We start from the raw sequence: 13,844 nt of genomic DNA on the forward strand, positions 1-13,844 counted from the left end.
CAGTCAAAACATAAAAAGGCTTAAGTGCTGAGTCTTCATACACAGTGTTTTCTATTTTAATGCCTTCCCTTAATTTGATCCATAAAGTAGCTGCCTATAGTTATGTCAAGTATGACCCTTAATCAAGCTATAAACTCAGATCATAAATTACAGGGCAATTGTGAAAACAAACAAAATTGTATTATCGGGTCAGTGAACACCAGACCAGCTGACCTGACATTCATTTAAAAACAGTGCACAATGCAAATAAAATAATACATTATTATAGTAGGTGCCATAGAAGTTAGACCAGTGGTTCCCAAACTTTTTCCAGTCACGACACCCTAGTATCAGTGTTTGTTTCATGGCATCCCTAGGCCAAAAGTTTCTTACTGAGAAAATTAGTAAAATATTCAATGAAGTAAATTGTGTTTATGGGTCATCCTTAGGTTCAATTGTATGGTGAGAAATAAGATTCACTTCTGTTTGTCCACATATTTAATGCACACCCATTACATTAAATATAAACAATTCTGAATTGGTCCTGGGCCACCAAGCCAGGGTAACCCAGGGGGCCACGGCACACAGTTTGGGAACCACTGAGGTAGACCTAAATGTTCAGCAGAGCATGCTCTGATACAGTGCTTCCAAAACTCAGTCCTCAAGATACAATAATGGCGCCTACACATGTAGCGATGTCAGGCCATTTTCTGAGCAATGTAACTACATCGCTCAGAAATTGCCCCTACATCGATCCATGTATAGGGACATAGCGGCAGCGATGTGCGGCCCCGCGTGTCGCTATTGCCCTGGTGATTAATATCCAGCTTGCTGGATAAAGCAATGTAATTGCCTGGGTTGCCAGGGTCAGGGCCAGTGTTCTCAGCACAGAACACAGGCCCTGACAGATTGCTCAGCACACTGCACTGGCACTGTGCGCTGAGCGATCTTGCTTAAGGTGCCCACAGACGCATCAATCCCGGCGTGCGTTCTGTGCTTAACTAGCACACATAGCATCGCATCGTATGCCTTGTGCATGAGATGTGCATGCGATGCGATGCTATGCGATAAAAAGCTAGTACAAAAAGTATGTGCAGCACATACTTTTTGTACTGTGCGATGAGGTGCAGCGGGAGCGCGTACCCCATCGCATAGCATCGCCGGGATCGGTGCGTGTGTGGGCACCATTAGCGTTCTGAGGGATCTAGCATCACTCAGATGGCTCAGTAGACTCACTGCATCTGTACAGCCCATAACATATCCATGTTTGAGCAGTTATGTATAAAAGCAGGCATTTCTAAACTATGGCCCTCCAGCTCTTGTGAAATTACAAGCCCCATCATGCCTTGCCATAGTTTTGCTATTAGGGAATGCTAAAACTATGGCAAGGCATGCTGGAATGTGTAGTTTCACAAGAGCTGGAGGGCCACAGTTTGGACATGCCTGGTATAAAGGGCTGACATGCACAAGGTCAACCTGGAAACATTATTAAAAGGGAAATTATATGTAAATCAGATCTATCTATCCATTGTATACACCTAGAATCATTCTCCTTAATGGGCCTAATTTTGAGTTGGAGCAGTGCCTGTCCAGTGCATCGATGTAGCACAACATTTGTCTCCTGACTGTGTTCATACAGTTTCAGAACAAATTTAGATATGTGGTACAGAATTGAAAGCCTGTGAGCAGGGCCCTCTTACCTCTATGGGCAGTATTCAATGCCTTTTTGCGAGCTGTGACAGTGAGCAGTCCTGACTGCTCACTGTCACAGCTCGCAGGTCAACTGAGCCCCCTGTACATGCTGTTTCCACCTTGTTGGGTTTTTACAGCAACGTGGAAACAGCGTGTGCAGCAGCCAAAACAGCAAGGCTCGAGGCTTAAGGCAGTGGGCTCCCTACATTAGCCATGGAACTCACCTTTTGGGGGAATCCTCACCGTCCTCTGACAGCAGGGATTCCCCCAGAAGGTTGAATAGGGTGAGCGGCCAGTGTGGGGGTTAAACAGCGAAGGCCGCTTGTTTTCGGCGATCCTCGCCGTTTAACCCCCTCGCCTGCCCCATTGAATACGGCCCAATGTCTGTCTTTTTTTACCCAGTCCTATTATATTACTGATTGTTCACATCTGTAAACAGGAATGGCATAATATGTTGGCGCTATAGAAGTAACCAGCAGATGAGTGGCTTTCCGGGCGAAGATGCGGGAGCGTGCATCACCGCTCATCGCCATGCCGTACACAAATCTGTCCCTGACTGTCCTGCAGTCACTATCTAAGGGGCAGATTTATTAAGTTTGTTGAAGTGATAAAGTGTCTGGTTTTTATCACCGGCCAATCAGCTCCTAACTGTGAAGTTACAGGCTTGGTTTGAAAAATTACAGTTAGGAGCTGATTGGCCGGCGATAAAAACCAGACACTTCACCGAGCTTAATAAATCTACCCCAAATTAGGTATTTTAAGTTATAAAATTGCTTTCTTTAGTTACCTACATGGTAAATAATAAACAATGATATCTGAAACTCTTTTCACCAGATAATTCTGACACAAACAAGATGCAATAATGATTATTTGATTTCTGTATCAGGAGGACATACTTTACCATAGCTATGAGAGAGCCAACTATAATTATGTTACAGTGTGTTCAGTTCTCACTCTGCAAATGATGGACTCACAGCTGAAAAGAGGTGAGGTTACATCCTAGAAAATGATAGACAGAATCTGATTTGTTGCTATGGGCAACATCACCTGTATTCATTTTTAGAAGTGAGAATCCAAAGCATTGTTTTGGGGCTCTTCCAGTCTAATTTATTTGCTGTTATTACAATGGATTTTAAATGTTGCTCTTATTGAAGAAAAGCACTGAGGTGTGACCTTGTCAGGCTTTTTGAGCAATTTTGTTATTCCTTTTGTTGGGTCTAAAGTTGATCAAACCCTACTGCGATCTCTTGCAGCAGTGTATGGCCAGCCGATCCCCCTGTGAGCTGTCCTGACTCAGATCCGATGTGCACGGAAACGCGCATCAGACCTGAGGGGACATCACACGCACACAATTTCTTGGACCGTTCCATCAGGAATGGGTATAATTGGCCCAAATCGCGGTAGTGTATTTTTGGGGACTTTAAGCAAGAAAATGGTTGCTCCATGTGAACACTGAAAAATAAAAATAAAACCAGTGCATTGATTTAGTGCATTGAGGTGTGCCTTTGATGCATGTTTGTTTGGTGTGAAGTGGAGTACTTTAGCACAAACGAATCTTAAATTAGTAAGCTCCAATTATACAAATGTTATTTGGCTGATGATTGCTCTGATGGTGAATTGCCATGATCTGAAAACCAATGCCACATTTGACCTGTGACTACAATTCGAATTATTGCTAAGTAATACCCCTTTCACATTGCACTTTTAAAACGGTATATTGCCGTTTTTTTTCCATTTTAAAACGTTTAAGGCTGCAATGTGAAAGTGCCAGAGTTGATTTACCGGTTAAAGTTAACCGGTATTTCAACACGGTTAAAAAGCAGAGTCCTACACGTTTTAAAGCCGTTTTTTTGGCAGTTTGAACAGCTCTATTTCAATGGCTTTAAACATGTCCCTTGGGGGTTAAACGGGTTGAATGTTTGAATGGTATTAAATGATTTTTAAAACGGTTTTCACCTGCAATGTGAAAGGTCTCAAGGCTCTGACCCGTTTTAAAGTCCCATTTAAGAATACCGTGTCATTACCCATTTCTGCAATGTGAAAGCAGTATAAATTGTCAATTCACTAAATAACATCTTTTCTGCCAAAACAACCAAAACCTGCAAATAAACCTTTAGTAAATTGTACCCTGGAGTGAAGTGGGGAGGAAGAGGGGTTTTATAGGTACAAAGAGGGTATATTTATCATCATTTTGTTTGCGAGATGTATGTACTGTATAACCTGTTTCATGTTTTCTTGAAATAGAATTTAAACCATATCAAAATACAAGACATTGGGCCATATGTACTAAGTTTCAAAAGTGGAGAGGGTTATTCTACCAGCTAATCAGCTCCTAACTGCCATGTTACTGACTGAATTTGAAAAATGACATTTAGTTGTTTGTCACTCTCCAAGTTATCACTTTGTGAAGCTTCGTACATCTCGCCCGTTATACATTAGTGTCATATCAAAGAATACTCTATGACACTAGCTTGCTATTAATGCTGAGCATTAGCAAAAGCATCACTTACGTACTTACTAGCATACCTATGACCTGTGGATTCAAATGTTTGTAATTTTGCCTTCTCTGGATATGTATGTCATGTTACTAAGGGTATGGGGTAAAGCAATCATTTGTTGTCATCTATCAAATCAGATTAAAACTTTTGACAATATAAAGTAATCAGAGAAATTCAAGATATATTGAATTTGTTAATGATATGCGTTACAGGATGTGCTTTCTGCAACATTTTCTTTCCAATTCTGAAATGCAATATAAAATGTAGAATAATAATTGTCACAATAAATAGTTCACATTGGATGGTACATAAACATTCAGTACGTATTTATTTATCTCTTTGAGGATAAAAATGAGTTTCTCCAACCTAATGTATACCACCACTAAAACATACCATTGCCTTTTACAGAGCGTGTGCAATATTAGATCAGTACCATATGTTTTTATCACAAAGTACATACATATTTATTTTGAATAGGTCCAAAATGAGCGTTTAAACCTAAACATCTTGTGGCCAATCACTCCTGTGACCGTCTAATTGACTTAATTCTTCAGAGGTAATTGGAAGTAATTGAAAAGCTCTTCTGCAGCAGATGCTTATCTTTGGTTAAGGCTATGTATGGCTTATATTACAGACACAGGGTGGGTGAGGGGCAGGGGGTGACGGAAAAGGTAAACAGACTTTTTTTTTTATGAAGTTTGTCTGTTTTTGAATATAGCTAAAGCCAGGGAGAATTCTATTACAATGTTAAAGAAAAGGATATTAAAACTCAACTTAGGCAATCAATACTGAGATGTCTTGTATGACAACAAGACTCAATTGAATGAAAACATAATGAAGCTAAACAATCACTATTTGGTAACAAAATAGCAAGAAATTTAATTATATTCCACTCAGGTTTGAATTTAGAAAAATGTCCATCAATTCAGGTGAGATCATAAGATATCAGGTAAAATAGAGTCAAGTGGTGGTCAAGTAGTTTTTTTCATATGAGGCAAATTAATGTAAGTCTGTCCTATTTTTTTTTTAAACTAAAGTTATTATTTATTTTTTATTTATTAACAGTTTCTTATATAGCGCACACATATTTATGCAAAACATCCATTCATATGCCTGCGGGGGATCGCCGCATGCATGGTGGGGGCGGATGGCCATGCGGGTGGAGTTTGGACTCGCAAAGCTGAAAAATTTGCAGCTTTGCGAGTCAACCAGAATAAGGTCCTAAATGCGACCACATGGACCCAGCATCTGCAGGAGTGTAATAAGCAATTTATTGGCTAACACTCCTTCTTTGCACGGCATACACACTTATACTTAAATGACCGTTAACCAGATATCGGAAGACTGGGCCGACCATTGCATAAGTGTGCCTTTAAATATGCCATTAAACTGGTAACTGCCAAACCTGTGTTTTCGTATTGCCCTCTATTTAATTATGTACAAAGTCTAAATTGTAAGCAGGAACTTCTCCCTTCTGTATTATCCTTGCTAATTATGTAATGTAAGCACTGTAGGTATGTGTATATGTAAGTTGTTTTCCAGTCTGTGTTATTATATATTTGTGCAAATAGTTTTTTCTTTTAAATTACCCCTATGCCAGGGCATTGCTTTGCAACTCCCACATGTGGTAAGCCTGTGGCTAACACACGTTAAAGCATAGCTCCCAGGTGCTATGGAATTACCCCATGTGGTAAACCCTAGAGGGAGCACTTAATGTAGTTTTTATTAATAGCTCCTGAGGTTTCAAAGAAAAATCTGCATTATGTGCACCCCCCCTGGGGCAGAAAAAACAACAACTTAATCAATATGTAAATACTGAACCCAATTGGGCGAGATTGGGGTTAGGTAGCTGACTCTTCACAACCATCTTATGAGGCCTACACATGTACCGATTGATACCGATTTCAGACTGCACTCTAGACCCAGGTTATTGCTGTGTCCTTGCGGCGGCAACATGGGTCGAGGTGCAGTCTGAAAGGATAACCTCGGATCGGGCAACACGGGAGTTCAACTCCAAGTAATGACCAAGGTTGAATGTGTCAAGTGCAGTGTGAACGGGTGCCTTGGTTGAGCGACCCGGGTCTTGTTCACAGTATGTAGGAGGAAGCACTTTCAGCTCTAAGTGCTGCCTCCTCCCAAGCTCCCAGTGATGCGCCGATGCTCAGCTCTGCCGCAAATAAGCCGGGTTGGACATGGAGCTTTCAGACCGCAAATGCTGTGTTGGGACCCGTGTCCTAATCCTGGTTGCGACCCGGCATTTGCGGTCTGAAAACGGTATGAGGGGCATTATCTAAGCGATCTCACTAGATTGCTTAGAAAATGCCCCTACAGTACATCGCTCCTTGTGTAGGGGCATAGCGCTAGCGATGCGTGGCCCCGCATGCTGGCTCTATAATCGCTGGTGTAAGGGCAAGTGTATAACAGATTGCTCAGTGGCACATCGCTATGCAAAGCTGTGTGCTGAGCGATGCTGAGAGAACTAGCATCGCTCATCAGCACATTTCCCAAACTGTAGGCCCCATTACTATACATTGTATGATGGGAATAACCTCCCCTCCTTCTCATATCCCACCACACACACACACACACACACAAACGCCTATTAACTTTACAAAAAAAAAATCAATGTGAATTCAAATTAATTTATGGTAGAGGGTCACAAAGTCTTATGAAAATATCACAAAAGAACAATATAACTAACAACATGACTGTACTCTTAACTCTGAAACAATTGTCATAAGAAACATGTATTTACAAAATAAGTGGTTATTCATTATATCAGCCAGATAGTACGTAATCAACCAAAGCGTGAGCTTCCAGGACTTCCTGGTTACTAGGTAAGGTGAGTCACTGGTAGTCTGCAGGTTTGCAGTGTCAGTTAGTAAAGTCACAACTGAATTTAAAAATAAACAAGTGCTAACAAGTGAAGCAAGTTGGAACTCTGCAGCCGGATCTTTACTGCTAGCCTACTATATGGCGGGTTAATCATTAGCATGGCTTTCAAGTTAACTTATTAACTCAAATCAAATGCTTCTTTTTCAAGTAATGTTTCATCTATAATAAAAGTGCTTTTGATCTTAAAAGCTCATATACAACAGAGCGTACTAATTATACAATAAGTAAGGTAGTCCTATTTAAAATGTTCTACCAAGTACAAAGCTTCATGTACAGTGCATGCAAAAGCAGCATGTAAAGCTCACACCTGCCTGCCTGGATACTGAGCAAACAACATGAAGGTGATAAGCAAGAGACTTGTTACATAAAGCAACATGTGCATTGTATGTGATGCTATACAATAACAGAAAACATGGTTCATTTATGTTAAGGTATGAGGGAAAGTACACTTACAAAAAGTCAAACTTATGGGCCCTGTACACTAGTGCGACATCTCCCTTCAGAGAAGTAGCATGCAATCCCCCATTAAGCCACCAGGAACCTTCTCAGGTGACAGGATTGCATGCAATATATCACATGCGATTCCAGCCAAGCCTTCCTGACTTTGTAACTCACAGGCTCCAGTGCGATGCGCACAGAATCACACATCGCATCGCACCTGCAGCGATTTGGACACTTTTCATACAATTGATTGCTGCAAATTGCATGTACACCGTATAGTGTATGGCCTGCTTTAGAATATGACTATTACTATAGCTACATTTGAGCATTTAACAGAATATCTGGTACTTCCTCATCATTGCTGTCACCGCTTACGCCATTTACATTAGCTGCTATTCCAAAACCTTCACACCACCTCCCTGTGTCCATGCCACCCTCCTGTGTCCATACCACCATCTATTACCTTTAGTAAATTTGTGGTGAGCGTCGGGAGGGGACGATTACGCTACGTAAGTTCCGTAGAGTAAGAGTGGCCGCAAAAGATGAGTAAGTACTGAATATCTTGTAGGGCTCTTGCATATTGAGTTAGGTAAAAAACAAAATAAGTTATATATATAGTGTCCATGTCTAAGTACGATTACATAGACACCAAAATGTATGAAACCTCATGTTGACATTTTGACTGTCGACGTAGACATTGTCAATCATCTATACCATAAACAAATCCTCAAGTCCTACTAATTTCTATAACGCAAAGCAAAAACAACATAAAAAATCCTAAACACTTCAGCAGCTTGCAAAAACACTTGAGGATAGTAATGTGAAGCTCCAGCTCCAAGTACTGGCTTGCAGGTCTCTAAAGCATTTACACATCAGTGCTGACTACTCATCATATTGATTCACACCGCTAAAACCTTACTGTGTAAATCATTTAGAACACTGCCGCTTACAAAGGTGCAGTTAAATAGAAGACCAATTATACTAATTAAAATAAAATGTGTTTACTAGGCACTTTATATTATCTGTGTCAGCAAAGATGTTAAGCAAATGTTATCCCTGTTGAATCAATATAAATTCTGGAATATTCCAATTTTTAAAGTACTTTGATATTCAAATATTCCCATAATCACTAAAAGAAAATCAAACCAAACATGTTAGATTCAGCAAATTTACCAATTCCAGAAACTGACACTTTGCGCATCTGCATTGTTAAATTCAAAAGGAGTTTTTCACAAATGAAAAAAAAACTCTCCAAAATGCTGGGGAAGTTAAGGGGTGTATACATGGAGAGATTTTAACAGGAGATTTTGACTAGATGGTCAAAATCTCCTAGGTTAGCCAAAGTCTCCCTATTTTTCTCCTGCTTAAGGTGACTATGCCCAGTGTGTATGGATAGCGATGACCACTATCATCGCTGCGGGGAAAGCCGCTCAGTGTATACACACTGAGCAGCTTTACCTCTGCCTGGCACCGACAAAGGGGGGAAGGACGGCCTTGCAAAGCCTTCCAGCAGATGAACGGCTTTCCCGGCGATGTTGCGGGAGAGCGCAGCAGCGCTCACCACTCATCGCCGGGCCATACACACTGGGCGGCTTTGAGCTGAAAGCCGCTCAAACCTGTTGTTTTGAGCGACTTTCAGCTTAAAGTTGCCCAGTGTGTATGGGCTTTTAGTCAATATTGTCTAGCAGAGATTGCTTAGCACAGACTGACTGTGCAGGCAAGGCAATTTTGACTAGATCATGGATTATCATTACTTAGACAAAATCGCTAAGTCAATATATCCAGTGCATGTAGTCAAAATGACTTATACCGTGTTCTCACTGCGAGTGAGAAATACACGGCTTTTACCCGGCATTAAAATGCCGGGGACTGCAGGGACGGACCCACGTTCTCACTGCAAGGCAAATTCCCGGGTGAAGAAGTTCTACCAGGTAATTTGCTTTTAACACAGGTTTTTATGCAGTGAGAACGGGTCAACCCGTGTCTGCATACCCGGATCTCAAACACGGGTAAAAAGAAGGGTTTTACCCGTGTATGAGATCCGAGTATGCGACCCGTTCACACTGCAAAAAAAACTGTGTTAAAAAGGCAAATTTCCGGGTCGACATGCTAGACCCGGGAATTTGCCTGCAGTGAGAATGGGGTATTAGTGAAAATTGCTAAGGCACAATTGTCCATTAGCCAATATCTCACCATGTGTACAGTCCTTAACTCGCATGTCCCTTTAGCTTGCTTTTGTACATAGCGGGGGAATATTTATTATAAGTGAAAATATCTGCTGTGATACAGTGTTAATAATCAAAAAGCAGTTCATGATGATTCATTAATATGCATGTCCCTAAGAGAGACCGAGTATAACTGGAATGTCTACTTGGAAAGGAAGTAGAGCAGATGAGCATTTAGTTGGTTGAGGAGAACTAAGAGGGCCTGGACAAACAGGTGTGTTTTATTTGAAGCTTGCCATTTAGGCTAAATATGGAGCTATGAGTTAAGGGGCCTACACACGTGGAAATGTGCTGAGCATTCTGAGCGATGCTAGATCGGTGAGAACACTGGTTCTGACCGATTAATTTCCAGCATGCTGGATATTAATTGCTGGGCAATAGCGACATGCAGGCCGCGCATTGCTATCGCAATCCGAAATCCATGGCTCCAGCGGTAATGTCTTCTCCATAGGGTCCTCTACAAAGTCTGGAGTGGTATATAGGTCCTGTTCTGCGCATACGCCTGTGACAGAGGTCCGGGTTGGCTGCTGTAAGATCAAGGTGCCTGACAGATAGCATTGAGCATCCCTGCTGACTTTGTTTAGTGGTGCAGATTATGCTATCCTGAGATAGCGAATCTGTACTCATCTGTGAAAGGGAGAGCAGACCTAACGATTCATGAACAGAAAAAAGCCCCTCTTTTCCTCAAAATGATGGGGCCTACACAGGGGGTGATTTCAGGGTGTTTTCCAGCCAATCTAGTTATATCGCTTAGAAAATGCCCCAACATAGCTCTGTGTTTAGGAGCGACACCGATGCATGGCCCCAAGCGTCGCTAACACGCGGTAATTAATATCCAGCAGGCTGGATAAATCTAGTTAATCGCCGGGCAGGCGATCTTCTCTGGTGAGTACACTAGCCCTGACAGATCGCTCAGTACAGCGCTGACACATTGATGTGTGTTGAGCGATCTTGCTTAGAGCGCTCAGCAAATCTCCCCGTGTGTAGGCTCCTAGGGCTTTTCTCTTAAGTAATAGACACCAATGACACTTAATATCCTGCAACACCTGGAAATATAACTTTGGCAATTACTGTGAAACTTCATACAAATTATTCTTATTAGCAATTTTGTTTGCTATGTACGGCGCTGCGGACACTTTGCGGCGCCTTATAAATAAACTTACTACTACTACTACTAGCAATATTACAAGAAATGCAACATTTGTATATTCACTCAAAAAGTTATGTTTTACAGACAAGTATTCTGTAAGCTTTGTTCTCCAAAACTATATCATTGAGTTGTATCTTAATACTGAATGGCTGTCTGCTTTTAAACAAAATCAAGAACAAAATGTTTTGGAAACAAAGTAAGTGCTTGTAAATACAGCCAAACTGTCCTGCTAGTTTCTTCTTACATAATCTATGAATTCCAACAGGAAAAGCTCCTAATTGGTTTGAACTGTAGCCTCAGTTTTTGTTTCATGACTATGGGTTGGATTTCGACTACAGAATCAATTAACCTTGATATTAATGAGCAAAATAAAGTAAAATACAAATCAGAACCAGGGCATTAGGACTAGAAACTGAGAGGAAACATTGGGCCTAATGAATATCCTCCAATTTCGGAAGCCGTACAGGATGCCGGATGAACTTTACTTTTTTTTTTTTTTAAAAGGCAATCAATTACAAGGCAAAACCATGCCCTCTAAGTGACTGCCCCTTTAAAAAAGAAAAAAAAACCTTGAGTTCAGTTGGCATCCTGTACTGCCACCAAACTCAGAGGCTAGTACATTTGGCCAATTGTGTTTTTCTTTTCATCTATGCTTTTTAATACTATCTGTTATTATGTGGTGCTATCCATCAGAAAGTTGGCTGCCACATCATGCCCTCTTGTACAAGGGGTGGGCACACTGCACTGGCATACCAGAGACATGTGTGACATGATGTGAACTCCTGACAATTGCCGCTTTCATTGTAATTGAGGGCAGAATACTTTTTTTCTTGACTGTAGCCATTACTAGCTATGAGAAAGACCATGAACACAGTTCTAGATAACAAATCACACCAGTTATATGGATGATGCAGATGGACTTGTATAAACACATTTCCATGAAGGTGTTACCCTCACCTTGAATTACTCCTAGGGGAATTTCTGTGCCAGTTATATTTGAATTAAAAATAGATATTTAGTTTTAATTAATGTGTTCCCCATAAAATGTATTGGCATGACATGAAGGTAGATTCTTACATTTAGACTGCAGACTGGAAGCAGATAGAAATGCAGGATAGAAAGTATATAAGACTAAATAATCTGATTTAATTGCTGACAGATAACTAGAGCGGTTATACTGTTTAATAACAAGCTAGTGATATGTTTTGTGAGGATGATAAGATATAGTAGCTTTCCAATCTTTCCTCATATTCTTTGCAGACAAGTCTGTCTCCAAGGTCTGCATGCTCAGGCTTCAGATATCAAGGTACCCCTCACAGGAAACCCACATTTTGCTAGAAGGAAATACCAGACCTCTGTGGGAACTCAGGCGCTGTGCCACTGTCTTGTGTCAGGCACAGCAGATTCCTTTTATTATCTACAGAACTGGCCACTAAGCAGTCATCACACCTGAATCCTTACACAGATGAAATACAATAGTCATTACAACATAAGATACTTCCAAACTGTAACGTGCAGTATAAAAGTAAAGCACAAATAACCCAGTTACTCTTTCCTTTGTACAGCAGAACTCTGTCCTTTGTACAGCATCTGGGAATGTTTTCTGTCATTTTCCTGTTACATGAGGGAAAAACAGGAAAGTCTAAGGCGACCGGATTAGTCTACAATTTTCAGAAGACTTCCTAGAATTCAGGAAAAGTTGAGAATATTTGTGTACAATAGGTTTAAGGTCCCATGTGCTTAATGTCATAAAACAGAATGCCCCCCCCCCCCCCCTCTCTCCCAAATACACCTAGGCAGGGGGCACAGCATCACAGTCCTCCCACACTACCTACAAGGGAAAGGACACATGGACACACAGGACAACTTCATTCAGAAGTTTGTACTGGTAATATCACACACAACCACTGCTCCAGCAATATTCTCACAGTCACACTGAGCGTTGTAAATGTGAAGATCACGTCTGATAATAAATAACAATTATTAGTTGTAACCAGATGTGAACTCACCTCGGTAAAGAAATTGTCCATTGTTGTGTTCCAGCCTCAGGAAGCCTAGCCTACAGTAAGATCCTGGTACACCATGTGCTATACGTAAGTGTATGTGTAGTTAGAGTTATTCCATTCCACACCTTCCCCAGATCCGCTGGGAAGGCACCTAGGTCCGGAGTCTTTGTGTTACCTGCTCCCTGCGCAGAGGTTAGCTGTAGTGGGACAGCAGATCGCACATGTCCCACTTCTGGAGTGACGCGATCTATCTGCAGAGTGGCTGCTGGAGGGAGGCAGGTTCTTGGTGTCCCAGACGGAGCAGATATTATCCCCGAGATCCTGTCCCAGTTGCTGAGTCTGTGCTTCCCCGGCGGCAGCAGCAGAGTACACTGACTACCACTACAGTGAGTGACTGCGCTGGGAGCCTGGCCCTCCCCAGTCCCACACTGGGAGATCCCGCCTCCCCTATCAGCTCCCTCTGTCCCCTCTAACCATACATACACACATTAGCATATATATACACACACATTAGCATATGTACACACATACATTAGCATACGTTCCTGTCAAAAGGTGCGTTTATGTATTTTGTGACTGTGGGGCACATGACCCCGCGCACTGGACTGGATTAACAACTGGATAGCGGGGGACAGACAGGATGCGGTGGTGACTGAATAGAACAGTGTGTGCGGGACAGAGAGACGGGAACAGCTGGAGAAGTTCCATCGTGACAGCCAGAGACTCCTAGAAACGCGCTGCAGTGAGCGTGCTTGTTGCAGGAACGCTCTGCAGGGTTCTAGATGCTGGTCCTGTATTTGTGGGTTACTGTACATACAGAACGCTTTGTTATGTTGCTGAGGGAGGTAACTGTACCTTTGCTTTCCTCATGTTTTATTTCAGCTGTCTCAGCTGGAGCTATGTATTAAAAAAAAAAAAAACATCTCTCAGCTGCTGTCACTGGAATTAGGACTATAGG

General features: G+C 41.7%; 1 protein-coding gene across 1 annotated transcript in view; it reads right to left on the reverse strand.

The window, feature by feature from the left end:
• Positions 1-13,263, reverse strand: part of MYO10 (myosin X) — a 221,199-nt gene extending 207,936 nt beyond the window's left edge. The window contains exon 1 of the mRNA XM_083188111.1: positions 12,890-13,263. Within this exon, the coding sequence (XP_083044237.1) occupies positions 12,890-12,910 (21 nt within the window). The 5' untranslated portion in view covers positions 12,911-13,263. The remainder of the gene's footprint in view (positions 1-12,889) is intronic.
• Between the last annotated feature and the right edge of the window lie 581 nt (positions 13,264-13,844).

This window comes from Crinia signifera, chromosome 5, assembly GCF_055691185.1.
Source record: "Crinia signifera chromosome 5, ASM5569118v1, whole genome shotgun sequence".
Taxonomy (NCBI): Eukaryota; Metazoa; Chordata; class Amphibia; order Anura; family Myobatrachidae; genus Crinia; species Crinia signifera.